This window comes from Pelecanus crispus, chromosome 5 (assembly GCF_030463565.1).
Source record: "Pelecanus crispus isolate bPelCri1 chromosome 5, bPelCri1.pri, whole genome shotgun sequence".
In the NCBI taxonomy this organism is placed as follows: Eukaryota; Metazoa; Chordata; class Aves; order Pelecaniformes; family Pelecanidae; genus Pelecanus; species Pelecanus crispus.
This window is the reverse complement of record NC_134647.1, coordinates 36,448,979-36,467,354: the sequence shown is the minus strand read 5'-3', so window position 1 is coordinate 36,467,354 and position 18,376 is coordinate 36,448,979. Positions and strand designations below refer to the sequence as shown.

The window sequence follows — 18,376 nt, the reverse complement described above, 5'->3', positions numbered from 1 at the left end:
TCATAGCTGGTAATTTTAAGTTAGTCCTTCTGTATACTAGGGTTTCTCCAAAAACCTTTTCCTCTTTAACTATAAATTTAGTCCAGACAGGATCCTCATCTTCTGAATGTACCTCAGATTTCCAAATGCTAGTACTCCAACTGGTCTGCAAAACCCAAGAATCTCAGGTGTATGTGATTCACGTAAAAAGTAACTCCAATAACTTCTGGGAAGACAATATTGTCAGCGCATACACAGCAAACCCAGTGCATTTGGGATTATTGGACAGTTGGTCTATGCAGAAGAGTGTGTCCAACATGTCTTGAGCAGCCTAGCCATATTATTTATGCACAGGAGATTCAAAGCTTTCAAGAAGTATCAGTGACTTACTGCCCATATGGGGCTTAGTACACTTACAGGAATTTTCACCTGTGAAACTCAGGACAGACTGTGGGCAACGCAATCCAAACAATAAGGAGGCATCTGCCTTAGTCCAAAAGTCAGAGCTGGAAGGTCTGCTTTTTGCCTATTGATCTCTGCCTATTTCTTTTTTCATATTTTTGCTATAGTCAGCTTAGCTGAATCCCAAATCAACACGCTACTTCTGGGAATCCTTTCCGTTGACATCTTAACTCCCATTATTGATGATACAAAACAGAGGCCTTGAACACAAACATCCCAAAACATTGTGCACAGCAGTCTTGAAAAACTTGAAGATTTGGAGGGTACAGGTAATGAGAATAACCATCAACCCATGGTACTGCCAAGTTGAGTAGCGTTTAACTTTATGAGCTGAGTACCTCTAGCACAATAAACAATCTGGTGTGTGAAGAGTACGTCTAAAAAGAGCGATAGATTTACTTACTCTTGCCCCGTCGTTGCCAGCTGTACCTTCAGCTCCTTTCTCACCTATGCCGCCCTATGGAAAATACCCAGAAAGTCTCAGTTATGACACTGAATTTTGAGTAGTTCATACCTTGGAATAATTGCAGTATTAAGAGATACTTAATTAGCATTAAGATTAGTATTAAGATATTAAGAGTCTACTCAGGACAATAGAAATAATCAGACTTACTCTATCACCCTTGGGGCCAGGTGTTCCAGCAATCCCTCTTTCTCCAGGCATACCTTGAAGACCAGGTGGGCCTGGATCACCAGGCGTCCCACTAGGGCCTGGGCTTCCCTGAAGCGAATAAAGAACAAGTTGTTGTCTATTCACCTAAGAAGTATCTTTGCCTCTAGGCTGCAGAACATGCTGTGCCTATGTTGAAGTCTCTGGGGTACAGTTTTAAGTAATAATTTTCCCTTAAATTTGGACTTTATTCATGTCCAAATACTTTTCTTTCCCCATTGTGTTACTCAGGAAGTTCAGCTGCAATACCACTGTCCTTTCAAATACATTAGTAATTACCCAGTGCATATTGGGGATGAGAACAGGCAAAAAAAGAAGCTCGAGCATCTTTCTGCCTTGACCTTGATGCCACATGGGTTTATTAGACAAAGTAGCTGCAGGTAGAAGTTGCCAGGGGCAGACATGCTTTATTTATTTATACTTTGCTTCTCACAGCTCATGTCTATTACAGGTCCCACATTACTAGAGGTACTCCCTACTTGGGGTTACCTTCCTAGGCCTAATTAAAGCAATTGCAAGTGAAAGGCAGGCGTAAAGTTTTCAGCATTTTCTTTTAAGCATTCAAGCCTGCCAAGTGTCTTTGTGTAAACTGACATGGCTCTTAAAACATTGCTAGAGGGTTTTCTGCAGTTCAGAAATGGCTTTGCCTGGTTCTACTGAGAAACACAAAGAATATTTTAAACTTCAGACCTATATAAATTAATACAAAATGTGATTTCTCAAAATTTAAGTAACTTGCAAATTATTAATACTGTTATACTGGAAAAACTTGTATGTCCCCCTAGAACCCTTTCATAAAGAAGAGACCTTTCATGAAAAGATATCCCTTTTATAATAAAAAAGCTCTCTCTTTTATGTTTGTGTGAATTAGCAGAATTATACATTACATCACTGCAACAACACAAATGTCCATTCAGCTTACCTTTGGACCATCAGGACCATGACCTCCAGCCATACCCTTTTCACCCTGGAGTCCTGATGCACCTGGTTCTCCCCTTTCCCCTGGATTGCCACGTTCTCCCTATAAAATGGAAAAAATATTACTTCTTTAGAAGTCAGGGTACAGTTCTGGTAGACAAAATCCTAAACACACCTTAAGTGCAGCACTGCTATTTGAACAAAGAGCCTGTGAACAAATTCTAGGAGAACTGATCAAACAAAAACCAGCTTTCTGCTTTTATTGTTTAAGGTAGGGGAAATAGCATGTTGCTCAGCAAACTAAAGACTGTTATTTCACAGCTGTAAACCAAATAATTTAGCAGCTAGTGCTCAACACCACTTCACGAGCTACGAAACCATTAAAAGTGGTAGGTTTTACAGAAACCATCTTAAAACATATCCATGTTTACAACCATTTTGTTGGGGGGAAAAAAAATCAAATATTCACTTTAGCTGTTAAAGTCCATATTATATATCAACTTTCAACCTCAGAGAACCGTTACGAATGTTTAAACTCTGAAAGAAAATACTTACCCTAGGGCCCAACGGACCAACAGCTCCAGGATCTCCAGGCACACCCTAAGCAGAACAGAACTCACCATTAGAATGAAAGCATTATTCATAGCCTTATAGTTATGGAAATCAGAGATAAACATTTTCATTTCCAAAGTACTGTGAATGTAGGTGGCTAGTTCTGAATATTAGCTGTCCATGACAAGAGGAGATAGTCCAACTCAGTCCAAGAAGATGGTCAGATTCCAGTAATTATTTTTATCCAAAAGCAGTTCTCAGACAGCTTGCAGACCACATCAGTACATATTTTGAAACAGAGTGGGAAATTAAATTACAAAGAGAAGGTAAAACTACTTTATGAAGTGAATTCTTGTTAAATTACACAGAAATTACCTGATCACCTGGCTTTCCTCCCTCACCTGGAGGACCTGGTGGCCCAGGCAAGCCCTGTAAAAAAGTAAATAGAATGGTCACTAACATAATAGAAAGTTATGTAAATCCAGATTTAACTAAGACACCAGGATTATGAATGTAGTATTATACTGAGCACAAGAGTATGCCCTCAGAGATCCCCAAGCAAAATAGTTACATGAGTATTGCACGAAAGTGTTTTCCCCCCTCTAAATAAAATGGCAGCCCTTCTTTAACATTTGGAGGACATATGCATATCAGACCTAAAAATAAAGTTCTTTATAAACAGAGATTGACTTAACTTAATTAATACTTCATTATCAAAACAATTCTTTGGTACATATTTGGAACCTTTTTGGAAAATCTCCAAATTAAAACTGAAAGACAACAAAGGTTTTCTCAAGAGATACAGAGCTGGTATGTAAGCCTTTGCCAGTTCAGTTTAGTGCACAGCTGATGTGAAAGCTAAGTATCACTAACTATACTGAACATCATTGCCTCAGTTCTGAAGTTGTATTTTGTTATACACCACTTGACTGAATTTCTCCAATTAATTTGATAAAGACGTGGCTGTTTATTTTTTCTTTAAAAAAAATGAATGCACATACCTGAAACCCTGTAGGACCTGGAGGGCCTTGTTCTCCTCTCTCTCCTGCCAGACCCTACACAAAAGGAAGTAATAAATATACAGTAGAGGAATATAGGCAGGCTCCACAATTTTTCTTCTCTCTGAATATGTGTATTTTCAATTATGTATTTGTTTATTTTACATTTTTACTTGCCCCAGGTAAGTATACCCCAAGATATACCCTATCTAAAAGATGTAGTAAGATGTATCTTATTTCTTTAAGATCCTCTCCCAGAAATTCTGTGCTGACAGGAAAACACAGTTCCATTGAAACCAAGGCATCTAGGAAAACAAACTATGAGAAAATTTTGCTCCTTGCACTATTTTTTGTAATAGTCAGTAAAAAGAATTAGACTACTAATATATATAGTAATATTGTATTTTTGCAATACAAAATTCCCATTTTTCTAGGAAAATTTTTTCTTCAAATGTTCTTGGGATTTGTTTGAAATCAACAACTGGCATGAAGACAGATAAAAACAGAAGCAGAAAGAGTAATGAATGGATGGAGCAACTGGCAGGCAGGCAGAGTGGTAAAAGTTGACTTACTGGTGGGCCAACAGGACCGGAAGGACCAACTTCACCATCTTTACCAGGAGCCCCCTAAATTAAAATAACACAGGAAGAAGTCTTGTATAGTGGACATATATAACAGAAAAGCATCATTTTCTGTAATCACTGCAAATAACAGTCACACTCACTCTCTGTCCTGGAACACCTGCATTGCCTGCTTCTCCAGGTTTTCCAGGATCACCCTAATTTGCAGAAATAAAAATGACTATTTTTAGATACAGTTTTCATCCATTAAAATATATGCAAGTGTTTAAAGTTAAACAGATCTCAGGTACCAGGTGCCATACTCACACTACTACCCTTTGGCCCCGAAAGGCCCATGCTGCCTGGCTGGCCTCTGATTCCTATTGAACCTGCTGGACCTGGACGTCCATCTTCTCCAGGAGCACCCTACAGAGATAAAGCATTTTCCACATTAAATTATAAATATATGTATTCATATGAACCTATTTACCCCTGGAAAATGTTTGTATATATATAAAAAAAATAACATTAACCTGGTTTGGTGCTACAGATACCAGTCAAAATGTCTTTAAAGCAGACACCTTTAGCTATACTGCTGAGCTTTAGCCATACTGCTGGATCTAACCAAATACTACACAGTTATTATCATTGAGCCATTATGTGCAAATACTTTATTGTTTCCTTAAAGAGACAGTTAGAAAAGATATTTAGTCCAAAATGGTTTAAAAACATTGCAGCAGCTGCTAAACAACAGACACTGCTACACAGACAAAACTAAAGGAACATTATCTGCATTGACTTTGGAGTTGGGAATATAAAGTGAACAGTTAAAAGAGAAGATGAACCTTCAGAAATCAAGAAAACACAAGTTAATAAAAGTAATTTCAGTGAGTTAGGACCTTTGAACTACTGTGGCATTAACTCAAAGGACTAATTTTTGTGTCACTTACCAGGGGGCCAAGTTTTCCTTCAGGGCCTTGAACACCTGGATTTCCTGTCAAACCCTAAAAGCAGGAATAATATTGGCGTTAAGATAGTTCATATAATTCTAGAACAATAGAGAAATGTAAATAAGTCCAAAAGATATGCTCAGTTACTACCATAGTACAAACTTCTCTTCATCCTCATCTTCACTTTACAGCTTCATCCCCCACTGTCTTTGATCTTCCTTTTTCCTATTCTCCCTCTTCTTGCTTTTACATCTCTTGAGCTTCTCACAGGCTCATATTTATTTCTGCCAACATTACCCAGTGATCTCTATCACATCTTGTATTTGCTGTTCCCTTTCTCTCTTTTGTGATATTCCAAATTCTGCTCAAATATTTTTCCTGAAAAAAATCTCTAGATGAGATGCAACACCCAACTATGCAACTTATCAATCACCAATTTAATGAACGCTGGCCTTCAATTAATTTGGCCTTCAATTCATATTACCTGTGGCAACTATGTGCTTTACAAGCACGTTTCCTTCAGTTGCATTAGCTGGTCTCAATCAGAGCTATTTCTCCTTCTTCAAAGACAAATGGAATCTGTGCTTCCCAACATCAGCAGAAAAAAGGACAGGTATTTTGGCCTTTACCCTTTAAGCATCCCCAATGAAACAAGTCTGTCCTTGTATAACAGCTGCTTAATTCTGCAAAGTTCATTATTGCCTTTTGAAAATGAAAAATGCCATGGTTTATAGCTTACTGCTATTAGTTCCTTACCCTTGCACCTGGGAGGCCAGGTTCACCAGGACGTCCAGGATCTCCCTGACCTCCTTTAGGACCAGAAGAACCTGCTGGACCACGCTCTCCTTGGGCACCCTAGAAGACACAAATGGGCTACTAGTTAACACAAAGAACAGCAATAGTAAGAGAAGGTTAAATAAAACAGGTATCTTCTATTAAGGACCTATTTTTTCAAACAGAGTTCCAAATCATTAATATTTTTATTATTATTACCTTTTTTCCCCAAATTACTACTTAAAAGTTGTCTCTTCCATAAAGCAAATTTATATAAGAATTTTAGAATCCCTGTATTTTTACTGAGAAATTAGGAATTTACAGAAACACTAGACAAATACATATGTGAGTCACTTCCCTGGAAGCGTTACAGCAGTTAGGAAAGCCAAAGACAGGTAAGCCCATCTGTTCAAGGGACAAGTCTAGAAAAACTATACCACACACAAAGAAAAGGCAATTTTTCAAATAGTTACCTAATATAGAGCAATACACAAAGCAATATAGTAGTTGAACAGGTCAACATCTCTTACCTATTCACATTTCAGCATGAGGGAGCATTAAGTCAAGGACAAGCAAGCAAAGCTGAACATCACAGGAATTGAAAGTGACTTTTCCCAAAAAATTTTAGTCTCAAAATATTCAGACCTCTTTTTGGCATTTGTCAATTCCTTTTGATCCTGCTTCCAGTGATTCTGAGGATCTGCCTATTTGCCCAGAAGCAGACATTTTTTAATGGAACGCTTTCTTTCTACATATCTGTATGTATGAAAATTTAAAAAATGACCCAATAGAAGATGGACAATTTAATTTCACTTACCTTTGGTCCAGGCAAGCCATCAGAACCTGGAAAACCACGGTTACCAGGAGCACCCTAGGAAAAGCCATAGATATAAGATCACTATCTTAATTTTTACATAACTTATTGCAAATAAAGTATTAGATTTATGGTTTGGGGGTTCAGTTTATTTCCTTACAGCTTTTTTACTTCAATACTTTAAGCTTGGTTTTTTTACCACTTGGAGTGGTAAACATACCAATATTTCATTCATGCATGATGAACAGCTCCTTCTATGTGAACAGCCTCATTGAAAGCAAGATGACCATTTGTACACGGTTAAGCAAAAAATCTGCAATTAGCTCCTCCTATCTCCATCTTTTCTCCTACAATACTATCCTGTGCACTGAATCCACCAATGAAAATCCCAGAGTAAAAAATAACGCACAGTATTAACTACCTTCAGGAAAATAAAGTTTGACTATACCCACAACAAAGCTGTAAGAAAATTCATGTTTAGGTCAAGACATTTTTCAGCTTAGCAGTGCATCTCCCAAGACATATTATTCCTTTGGATTGCTTACCCTCTCTCCAACAGGACCTGGTGGACCTACTGACCCCGGATCACCTCGAGGACCTCTTTTCCCTTCTTCACCTATAGGGCCAATTGGACCCTGGGGACCTTGTGGGCCCTAGTGAAAGTAAAATATTTTTAAAAATATCATTGTTAAGCTCACCATTTCTCAAGTATACTGAAATAGACTGTCTTCTAAACATCATAAACATTTTTCCAAATAAAGGAGAAAAAAAAAGAGTTAGGTTTTGAATCAGTTGAAAAATGCAGCTTTTCAGCATCAGCTTTTCTATTCTATAATGTTTATAAGCTAATATTTCAGTAGGAAGTGAAATGACTGCAACTCTGCAGAATCACTTTTCTTCCAAAATTCACATGGTTACAGCATGGAATTAGCCATGCTCTCAAATAATCTTTCAGAAATATTAGCTGTGGGCTAAAAAGCTATTCATACCATAAATCTATAAATATTTTTATTCTTTTAATGTATAAATAAAATATATTAATATATACATAACTGCATAAGTATAAAATGTATTAAATGTAAGTTTAAAATAAAAAGGGCTTTTTTATTATGATTAGCACACAGATCTGTGTGCTCTTAAATGTCCAGAATCATATGGATCTATTTCATATAAGACAAAGAAATTAGAATACACTCCTTCTGTGTGCTACAGAAACCTCAGTAGACACACTAATTGTTTTTTCTGTCCTTGAGTCCTGTAAGGCCTATACTGGGTAGGTGATTTATACCAAGGGACCTGCTTCGCCATTCATTGTTAGTACTGTCTAGCCAGGTTCACTGTGGTTTGTCTTCCACAATAATGAGTCTCATGATTACGAGCATCAGAACTGTCTTGAAAACTGTAAGAATCTATTCAAAATACTCATACAAGCCTTTGTGATTCCTGTTCATCTTACAAAGCATATGGAGACTTACAGGTTCACCTTTGGGTCCTGCTTCTCCCTTGAAACCTGGGACACCAGGGTCTCCCTGAAAACAAAAACATGAATAACAACCATAAGGTTAAAACTGTGTAAAACATTTGACTATTTTGTATTATGCTATGAAACATTTCCTAGTTTAGTAACTAGTTGTAGGCAATATAATAGGATGCTTATAATGGTTTGTCTTTCCCCTTAGCATGTTTGTTTATTATGATGTTATCAAGACAAAAACTTAAATGAGACGATTTCAGGAGGTAACTGCTACTGTTTGTCCAAGTTTATACAGACACTCTTCCTTCTTAGACCTTTAAGCAAGCAAAAACAGTATTTTGAACTCACGGAAGATTCACAAGATCTGAGTCACAGCATACTCACTAGCATGCTGTTAACTTATTTAAAGGAACCCTACTGTTAATCACTGTCTTAGTTTCATAGAGTGCCAAATTTGCAAGACATTACAATTTCCACAGAGACAAAGACATCATTACCGGTTGGCCTCGAATACCAGGTGGGCCAGTACTGCCCTGTGGTCCTGGGGAACCGGGTGGACCTGATAAACCAGGGGGGCCTCCAGTGCCTGGAGATCCCTATGAATAGAAAGAACAGCAAGCACAGTAAGGAAACATAATAAAAATAAGGAAATAAAACAAATTCACTTACACAATTTCTTCAACAGGTGATATGATTACTTACAGTAGGGCCCTTAGCACCTGGGGAACCATCTGTCCCTTCAGTACCCTAAAGATAATGTACCAATCATTAAAATTAATTTTAGTGAGGAGGGTATCCACAAGAAAAGCAGAAGATAGTTATTTTATCCACTTTGCAAGACCGGACAATAAAAGCTATTAAATAAACACAGCAACATATGATCTACTTGTGCAAATGCTAATATGGGTAACAAAGCATGAAAGTTAATGTGATTTTTAATCTTTAAGATCTTATGTTCAAGCTTAGGCTTTACTTCTAGAATTGAGACTGTATCAAGCTGCATAACTTTCAGTTTTCCAAGTTGTTTTACTTAAACAATGAAAAGTTATTTTCAACAAAATAAGCACAAAACAAATGAATGAGACATTTCCTTTCCTGGGAAAAAACTGATTTGAGCAAAACTCAGTGTTTATCAACTGGGTTATTAAAATTCCCTATAAACGGGCAACTTGCCCAAGCTGAGCACTGAGGAATTCAATTTAATGTACTTACAGGAAGACCTTGGGATCCAGCTGGGCCCTGTGGACCTGTTTCACCTCTTTGTCCTTGAGGACCTTCAGGACCACGAGGACCTGTTGGACCTGCTTCACCCTAAGATTTTACATGAGAAAACAACTGGAGATTATTTTGCCCTAAAAAGTAGTGCTACAAAGTAACTAAGGAGGAATACTGAGTTTATAAGAGAAAAACAATTCAGGTTTTGAAATAGTTTATTATCCTTAAGATCTATTTTTGCTTACCTAATTCTGCTTCTACTACTTCTATGTGAATGTAAACTTTAGAAGTACAAACAGAATTTTTCCTCAGTGTATACAAGGACAAACAAACTTTCTACAGAGAAGCAGCACTATATCCAGTGCCCCAAATCAGATCAAATATTTTAGATAGTCTCAGAATCATAGAATGCTTTGGGTTGGAAGGGACCTTTAGAGGTCATCCAGCCCAACCCCCCTGCAGGGAGCAGGGACAGCTTTAACCAGATCAGGTTGCTCAGAGCCCCATCCAACCTGACCTTGAATGTTGCCAGGGATGGGGCCTCCACTACCTCTCTGGGCAACCTGCTCCAGTGCTTCACCACCCTCATGGCAAAAAATTTCTTCCTTATATCCAGTCTAAATCTACCCTCCTTTAGTTTAAAACATTACTCCTTGTCCTGTCACAACAGGCCTTGCTAAAAAGATTCTCCCCATCTTTCCTGTAGGCCCCCTTTAAGTACTGAAAGGCTGCAATAAGGTCTTCCCGCAGCCTTCTCTTCTCCAGGCTGAACAACCCCAACTCTCTCAGCCTGGCCTCACAGGAGAGGTGTTCCAGCCCTCGGATCATTTTTGTGGCCCTCTTCTGGACCCGCTCCAACAGGTCCATGTCCTTCTTGTGCTGAGGGCCCCAGAGCTGGACGCAGTACTCCAGGTGAGGTCTCACCAGAGCAGAGCAGAGTAGAGGGGCAGAATCACCTCCCTCGACCTGCTGGCCACACTTCTTTGGATGCAGCCCAGGATACGGTTGGCCTTCTGAGCTGCAAGAGCACACTGTTGGCTCATGTCCAGCTTTTCATCCACCAGTACCCCCAAGTCCTTCTCCACAGGGCTGCTCTCAATCCCTTCATCCCCCAGCCTGTATTGATATTGGGGGTTGCCCTGTCCCAGGTGCAGGACCTTGCACTTGGCCTTGTTGAACCTCACAAGGTTCACACAGGCCCACCTCCCCAGCTTGTCCAGGTCCCTTTGGATGATGTCTCGTCCTTCTGGTGTGTTAAATGCACCACTCAGTTTGGTGTCATCTGCAAACTTGCTGAGGGTGCATTCAATCCCACTGTCTATGTCATTGATGAAGATATTAAACAGCACTGGTCCCAGTACGGACCCCTGAGGGACACCACTTGTCACCAGTCTCCATTTGGACATTGAGCTGTTAACGCTACATGTCTTAATAACTGAAGTCCACATCTTCATTGTATAGTCTGGTTAGCTTTATGAGTTCCAAGCAGCTATTCCAATTTTACATCATCTGATGATCAAACTTGAAGGTAGCTCCTCCTTTTGAAAAGCTTTCTTTGATTCATCATGTGACAGCTTCTCCAAACATTTCTTTAGGTATTAAGTAGCGCTTAGCCATACCAAAACACTTCATGACATGCACTAAAAGGTCTATCATTTAATTCTATACATTATGCTAATACTCTTATTAAGACTTGTTTCCAAAAAACTGTTTTGTGAATGTTGCCAGCTTCACAACAACTCAAAACATCTGTTGAACTTGGCTACCTGACTAACTGAGAGTTTCTTCTTGTATAATTTCTTCCTATCATGTTTTAGGAGTGTAAAGAAACAAAGAGGAGCAACTGGGTGGAGGGCAAGTATAAGAAGCATGAGGAAGCTGTATGAGTTGTCTTTTCTATATTTACAGACATATTCTCAAGGCTAGGAAAAAAAAGATTGAGTACTTTCTTGAAAAACAAGAGAGGAAAGTCCCACAAAGACAGCACTGCAGCCAATGAAAGCTTCCCATTTCAGCCCAATCACACAGAGCCACAAAAGGTGGTAATCATCATTTGCTCTATTGTGATGAACTGCGGTACATCCCTGTTGGGGTTCAGGCATTTGTCTTACCAGTCTAGGTCATCTCAAAAAGTGTTCTTGGCCGAAACTGGAATTTTCAGCACTAGAAGGTACTGCTTCCATACTGTCTTGGACTAGTTCTGGCAACTTAACTTGTAATAATGTGTCTTGTTACTCTTTGAATATACTGGACAAGATTCCTGAGGCACAGCATGACAGTCATCTTATAAGCACCCCTTAGCTCAAGCAAAAGTGAAAGCAAAGAAAGTATCCTAACTGTGGTGAATTGCCATTGCTTCATTTGGCTTCTGATTTCTATCTTCTGTCTCAAGGTCTTGACTAAGACTGATTTCACAACAACTCTTAGGGACCTGTATACATGTCAGTCTGAACTCTGTGTAGTCTAGTACACATTTTTTAATTCTGTGTTGTTAGACCTATTAAGAAAGATATTTTTATTTTGATTTTTACCTTTACACCAGGAGCACCTGGAAAACCTGGAGAACCAGTTATGCCAAGTGGGCCCTATAAAAGACAGACACACAAAGCTGTAATTCTGCAGTTTAGATCACACAGATTACTGTTAATCACTGGGTAAATATGGTTCTGGGATTAAGTGTATTTTTTCAGTCATAAAACATTTGTTCATAACAAAACCAAAATAACTATAAATATAATTTTTCTAAGTGATACACATACATTTTATGGAACTCCAGTGCAGTATTTTAATAATGTATTTACTGACTTCAGCAAAGTTCAGGTCTTGATTCAGCTTTTAACACACAAATTGCAAAGTACACAGCTAACAATTACTACAGCAATCGTTTTGCAATTTTTTTAACAAAATATTATATCCTCTTTTTATATCTATGCTACTGTGGTATGGTAATGAAAAGATCAGACATTTGTTAAGTGATCACAATTTGTCCTACAGAATGTAGCAAAGGAGAGTTTCCATTCTTTTAAACTTAAAATAGTAATCTAGGAAAAAGAGGAACACAAGCTACATCTACATCGAAACAATTGGGTTGCTAGACAAGATTTTTGAGGTAAGCAACATGACAAGCGAAAATATAATTAAAGGCTATGCAACCACATGCCCTGTTTCCTACTCTTCTGCCCCACTGAGATTCCCAAATTCACAGCCAAATTCATTGGCGAGCTTGAAAACACAGATTTTGTATCAAATTTTCAAGGCCATACAGACAAAGACACACAGCAAAGACAGTTTACTGCTTGGATCTTTGTTCAGAGATAGGCAGGCGTTTCTGGAAAAGGAAGTGGAGGAAAGGCTGGGTTATGCCACACCACGAAACACAATGCTGTGCAGAGATACATCTTCAGCTCCCAAAACCAGTATAGCTCTTCCCAAATAGCATTGTATCTTGAGATAGTCAATGCTGTATCTAAGAAGGGCTGACAGCTTGAGCAGACCGTAGTATTGATATGGCTACATTATTTCTGCTTCTAGAGCCAAATTCTCGGTGCCTTGCACTGCAGAATGTAGGTGCACCTCATGTGGCTACGAGGACATGAAGGTTGGGCAGGGATGCAAACAGCTGGGGCTCCATTATGTGGCAGACTGTCCAAACTCACCAGAAAGCAAACTTCAAGTATATACACTTGAATGTACCTGTATGGTATCACGCAAACCTTGTTTTGCCAAACAGAAAGACTTCCAATTAAGGGCTTTAGAGCAAATTTGTAAATTGTTTCCATTTTCGTAGTGCCTTTTGTGCTGAACAAGACATTCAACAACAGATCTTTCTACCGTATTATATATTCCTTGGATGGCGGCACACAGTGGTTATAAATATTCACTACAGCGCTGTTCCCAGATGATTCCTCTTTATCTTTTCCTGATTTTCTCTCTTTTTGTAAAATATGATGCATACTGTGAAAAAATGTTCTATGTAATAAAGCTCTGCTGACAAACTTAATAAGAACAATCTGTCCCACTGAGCATTAATTACAGACAACGTTTCTGCCATGACCTTGCACTGGATTTCTACAGAACTGATGTAACAGCTCACTAAGTATATTTTTGAAAACCTATGTCCCAGTTTATTGGATCACAAATACATGCCGGCCAAATCTCTCTCTTGTTGCAAGGAGAATTCCAGAATTATGGTGTACCACTGCACTGACCCAAATACTGATGCATTTCATGAACACTTCCTCCAATGAGAAACATATGCAATAAGTACCAGTATCTCCCTTGTGACACTACATGGGATTTTACCAAAAATGTTAGCCAACCAGTTATCACGTCCAATGAAGCTGAGCTCATATTTTATGCCGAAGAAAAATTTCAAGCTTCATGTAGAATTTCATACCTCGGGACCCAGCTTTTTTTTCTATAATTTGTTTTCCATACTGAAAAATCTTTTCATTGTTTGAAAGTTTCTTCTAACAAGTTACCCTTGTTTTATGGTATACTAAATAATTGAGTTTTGCAGCTTTTAGACACACTCATTTTAGAGCTTCTATAACAGAGAGTTATTTCTTAATGAAGTTTTTAATAAAACAGTCTGTTCATTAAGATGACACAGGTAAATTAATATTTCTCAGGACTTATATCACTATTAAATCACTATTATATTATTATTAAAGACTATGCATAGAATGAAATTTTAATTGCAGGCAGGTATGTTTTGGGGTTTTGAGGGGTTTTGAGGGTTTTTTTCTGGTGTGGTGTTTTTAGAGTGGGTTTTTTTTGTCTGGGTTTTTTAAGTTGAATGTCACAAAGTGGTAGAGGTTCAGGTTGGCTACATCAACAGGCAGAAACGGTCAACCACATCCTAGAAGTAATGCTTTCAAAAAAAGCAAACAAAAAAGAATACCACATTTTTAAAGTGGAAACTGGCCTTGCACAAATAGTATGAAATCATCGTAAGCTTTCATTTGCAAAAGCAACACATAATTAACTGTATGTATGTGAATAATCCCACTGGCTTCCTAATACTTGTGTGAATTCACTCAAATGCATTTTGCAAATGCACTGTGAGATTGGATTGTAGGATTGAAACCATCACCCTTTGATACACCGACACCCACAGTTTAAACCACCATAGCCATCTTCAGCCCTGTTGCAATTGTGTAAGAATTTCTACAGTCATGCATACCAGGCTTTCTCAGTTGGCAGACATTCAACACATAGGCTTCTGGTTCTTCAGTTCAACATGTGACTGTCCATAATCAAAAGGCTATCTTCTACAGGTTTTGTAATGGATCAGTTGCAGGTAGCAAGTTCTGCTATCAGTGAGTGGCATTTCTTCTTGCTGAGAATGGGTACAATCTCATTTGCCAAATTCATATGTGAAGGAAGATAATATGCAATTATAAACTGTTTTATATTACAGTGCATAGCTTTAAGACACTTATGTCCCTGCAATATGGATCCCACTTCATAAAAGCAGCAAAGCATCACCTCTCCAAGGAAGATGCCACTCCTCTGCAAATTAAAACCTTTAGATGAAGCAAACTACAGAGTATCATTTCTCAGAGGACAGCACTAAAGCTTATATGAGTAGAAGTAGGAATCACTTACAGGTAATTCCAGATGCACTTAACTGTTACCAGCAACTGCCAGCAATTTTTTTGCACTTCTTTTGGTAGTGTCAAAAGGCAAGTGGAAATTAAAACATGAAAAAAGTAGGTGATTAAAAAAGAAACTTACCATTGGCCCTGGCTTCCCAGGCATACCATGCTGGCCACGTCCACCCTAGATACAAAAACAGACAAGACAGAATATTTATAAGAACTCTAACTAATTTTTTTATTTATTTGTTGTTAGCATTTGTGATAACAGCCATACATACTAAAGCCATCAAAGAAATGCTGGATTGCAGAGCCCTCCAAACACTGGCATGGAAAACTTCTGGAAGAAATTATGCTCCCCTTCAAGTAAATGGATTTCTCTATTTTCAGAGAGGCCAATATTTTGACAGTGTCATTGTATGAAGCACATAACATAAACAGAGCACATAAAAGTCATGGGGAGAAATGCCAGAAAAAACAATACTTGACACTGGACGTAAAGAAACAGAAAGAAATTTCTACTCAAATATGATCTCATATCAAGGCTAATCCCTCTTTTTGCTGAAAAGAAAAATATTTTTTATGAAGACAGCTTTATTACCTGGAATTAAATTATAAGACTTAATTTAAATTGAAAGTCTAAATTTTCATTTTAAACTTTTTTCCAGACAAAATCAATACATATTATTTCTAGTTCAGTAATTTTTGGTGAAAACAGCCTCTCAAGAGAAATTTCACGGAAACAAAGAAGATGTTTTTGTATCACAGAAAAAAGTATTGTGAGAGTATTTGGCCTCGTGGGCAGCTCTGCTAAGACAAATTACCATACAGCTAGCATTCTCCTTTTAAAACTTTTTTTGACTTTTGATATTTATAGTAAAGGTCTCACCCCACAACACTCTGCTCAGCCTTAACTTTCTTAAGCTACAGCAGAATTCACCACATGAATAAACATTTTCAGGCTCAGGGATTTAAATTTAAGTAAAACAAGGGAAGAATTACAAGGAGAGAGAAGGAAGATCCTGCTTACAGGGGCACCCTGTGGTCCAATTCGACCTCTTTCTCCTGGCATTCCTCTAGGTCCCTTGAAGAGAGAACAAAAAGTGTATTATTTGGGAGCTCATCATGGCAGAATAACAAAAAGGGAAAACACAGTTCACTTGATTCCACCCCCCCCCCCCGCCACAGTGGAGAGAACACATGCCACCCCCTCTTTTTTTTTTGTCATCTTTTTCTTTGCTTTTTTTTTTTTTTTAAAACATACTTGACTTTTCCTTTGCTTCAAATAAGTTCCATACTGCATCGCTCTTCAGCGATTTTCTGCTCAGTCTTCTTTATTTGCTTTTTACAAGAACACGATTAGGTTCCCTGAGACTACAAGCACGATAAGAACAGATGATGTGAACAATAGTTACAGAACCAAGTTACTATTTTTCCCCCTGCAGGTGTAGCTTATCTTGTCCTATAGCAGGAAAGAAGTAACAGCTTACATAAATCCTTCCAGCCTCACAGGCTTGCCCAGTGGAAATTTAATAGACTGTAATTTCTCTTTTCCTATTCCAACAGTATTTCCAGTTTTAAACACATTAGAATAAATTCTGTATATACTCACCAGGGTCAATAATGCAACCTCATTTACTACGTCTCATTCACAAACTAGGTTCCAGTTCAGGGATATTACATTCTGCATGACACAAGATAGTGCTTCGCAGAGAGATGTCATTATATGCTATCAGAAAGGTGCTTTACTTCCAGAAGCACTGCTGAGAGTCAAATTTTGGCATATTACACTCCTCAGAAGTATTCAGTTGTCCAAAACCACATCTGAATGAAAACTACTCTGAGAAAATTTTCTCCATTTCGCTTCCATGTCATGCATGCTTATCTTCACCATAACCTCCAAAATCCTCTGTCCATGGTTTTCTTCACTAGTGCATTTCTGACCTAAATTACTCCACTTCTATCTCAGAGCAACCTAAACCATTTTTTTCTCATATTGAAATCACTCCATATGAAGCATCAAAAAAAATTTAGTCACCTCAGACTTACGTGAGTGGGTAAACAATCACAAAACCTACATTCAGGTTCTGTTGAGCCTTCTGATTTATTGTCATTATCTATGGCTGTGAATTGTGAGGAATAACAGCTTATAGCGGACCCAATTTACTGTTAATGTAATAGAAAACAAAGCCTCAATTAAGAGAAAGTTCAGCTTCATGACATCAAGTACAGATATCAAAACCTTAAAATTCCTGTTGGCAATAGCATTTACAATCTTAAAGCCACTTCTGTAATACCCAATGCACATGACACTCACTAGAGGACCCGTTGCACCCATGGCACCTGTTGGTCCGGATTCTCCCTAGAAATGGAAACGAAATGACACAATTAGAGGAAACAGTTTAGAGGAAAATATAGTTACATGTTTCCTCCTGTCCTCTGTGCTTATGTTAGACCTAAGAGGCAGATTTGCAGTCGCCTGTGTGCACCAAGGCCACTGTTTCCCATGCTGATGGGAAATGCCATATTTACGTTTTCTCATTGAAGCAGGTTTAACTCCTACCTGTTCTAGCTAAGAGCCCACACCACCTACTGTACTGTTTCTACCAAGTCTCCTGCTGTTGTTGCCTCCACAGAAAGTAGTAGGCAATCTCAGGAAAGAAATGTTTTCTTACACAAATTCTCCTTAACTACTGAGTTCACATTTAAATTTAGAGTTTGGAAGATTCACCTCATTTACTACATTTTTAATCTAAAGGAATAGTTCTGTCCCACCTGTGATTACCGCCTACACTAGGTCAAAAATGTTTCAGCATCAGCATTGATTGGTGTGAAAAAGCCTGGGAAAAAAGTGTTCTATGCTCTTTTAAAATAACTTTTAATCCATCTTGAAAGAATTGTCTCCAGCTGGGTATCCTGTGTCACCACTGCTTTGAGCTGAAGTTGTAAGGATGCTGCAGTACCAGTGAGGGTCAAAAGTTCTAAAGGAATAAAATTGTTAGGTGAAAAATAGTCAGTTTGATAAAATATATTCTCTCTCCTCTCCAATGCCTGTTTGTTTTAAGCCAATTTCTAGTACGGTTATCCAAAAGAGGAGAGTCAGGTTTTAGTTATGCATTATTATATTATATCATATTAAAAAATGTTAGAAAACTGATTTTCCTTTCTCAGCTTGGTCACATAAAGCCAACAGGAACCGCAAACTGGCCAAGTGGAAAATTGCAAGATGTGTACAGGCTTTTTGTTAACAGACTTTGTTGTCCTCAGTATTACATAGGTGTCACAGACAGACCACAGTCAATTCACCTAGTGATACCTTACAAGCCTAAAACTGAGCCCCAGCTGAAATCGTGACTGGCACTATTGAACTCTCTTCCTGTATAAATCCCAGACATGTCATTGTATAGCAC

At 38.2% G+C, this 18,376-nt stretch overlaps 1 protein-coding gene across 1 annotated transcript in view; it reads right to left on the bottom strand.

Moving 5' to 3' along the window:
• Window positions 1-18,376, bottom strand: part of COL5A2 (collagen type V alpha 2 chain) — a 114,237-nt gene that overhangs the window by 17,437 nt on the left and 78,424 nt on the right. The window contains exons 15-35 of the mRNA XM_075710513.1: window positions 17,284-17,328; window positions 15,997-16,050; window positions 15,106-15,150; window positions 11,898-11,951; window positions 9,364-9,462; window positions 8,854-8,898; window positions 8,649-8,747; window positions 8,153-8,206; window positions 7,223-7,330; window positions 6,681-6,734; window positions 5,846-5,944; window positions 5,090-5,143; window positions 4,467-4,565; window positions 4,304-4,357; window positions 4,152-4,205; window positions 3,583-3,636; window positions 2,957-3,010; window positions 2,585-2,629; window positions 2,034-2,132; window positions 1,055-1,162; window positions 845-898 (exon numbers count right to left, since the gene is read on the bottom strand). Coding sequence (XP_075566628.1) covers window positions 845-898; window positions 1,055-1,162; window positions 2,034-2,132; window positions 2,585-2,629; window positions 2,957-3,010; window positions 3,583-3,636; window positions 4,152-4,205; window positions 4,304-4,357; window positions 4,467-4,565; window positions 5,090-5,143; window positions 5,846-5,944; window positions 6,681-6,734; window positions 7,223-7,330; window positions 8,153-8,206; window positions 8,649-8,747; window positions 8,854-8,898; window positions 9,364-9,462; window positions 11,898-11,951; window positions 15,106-15,150; window positions 15,997-16,050; window positions 17,284-17,328 — 1,431 coding nt within the window. The remainder of the gene's footprint in view (window positions 1-844; window positions 899-1,054; window positions 1,163-2,033; window positions 2,133-2,584; window positions 2,630-2,956; window positions 3,011-3,582; window positions 3,637-4,151; window positions 4,206-4,303; window positions 4,358-4,466; window positions 4,566-5,089; window positions 5,144-5,845; window positions 5,945-6,680; window positions 6,735-7,222; window positions 7,331-8,152; window positions 8,207-8,648; window positions 8,748-8,853; window positions 8,899-9,363; window positions 9,463-11,897; window positions 11,952-15,105; window positions 15,151-15,996; window positions 16,051-17,283; window positions 17,329-18,376) is intronic.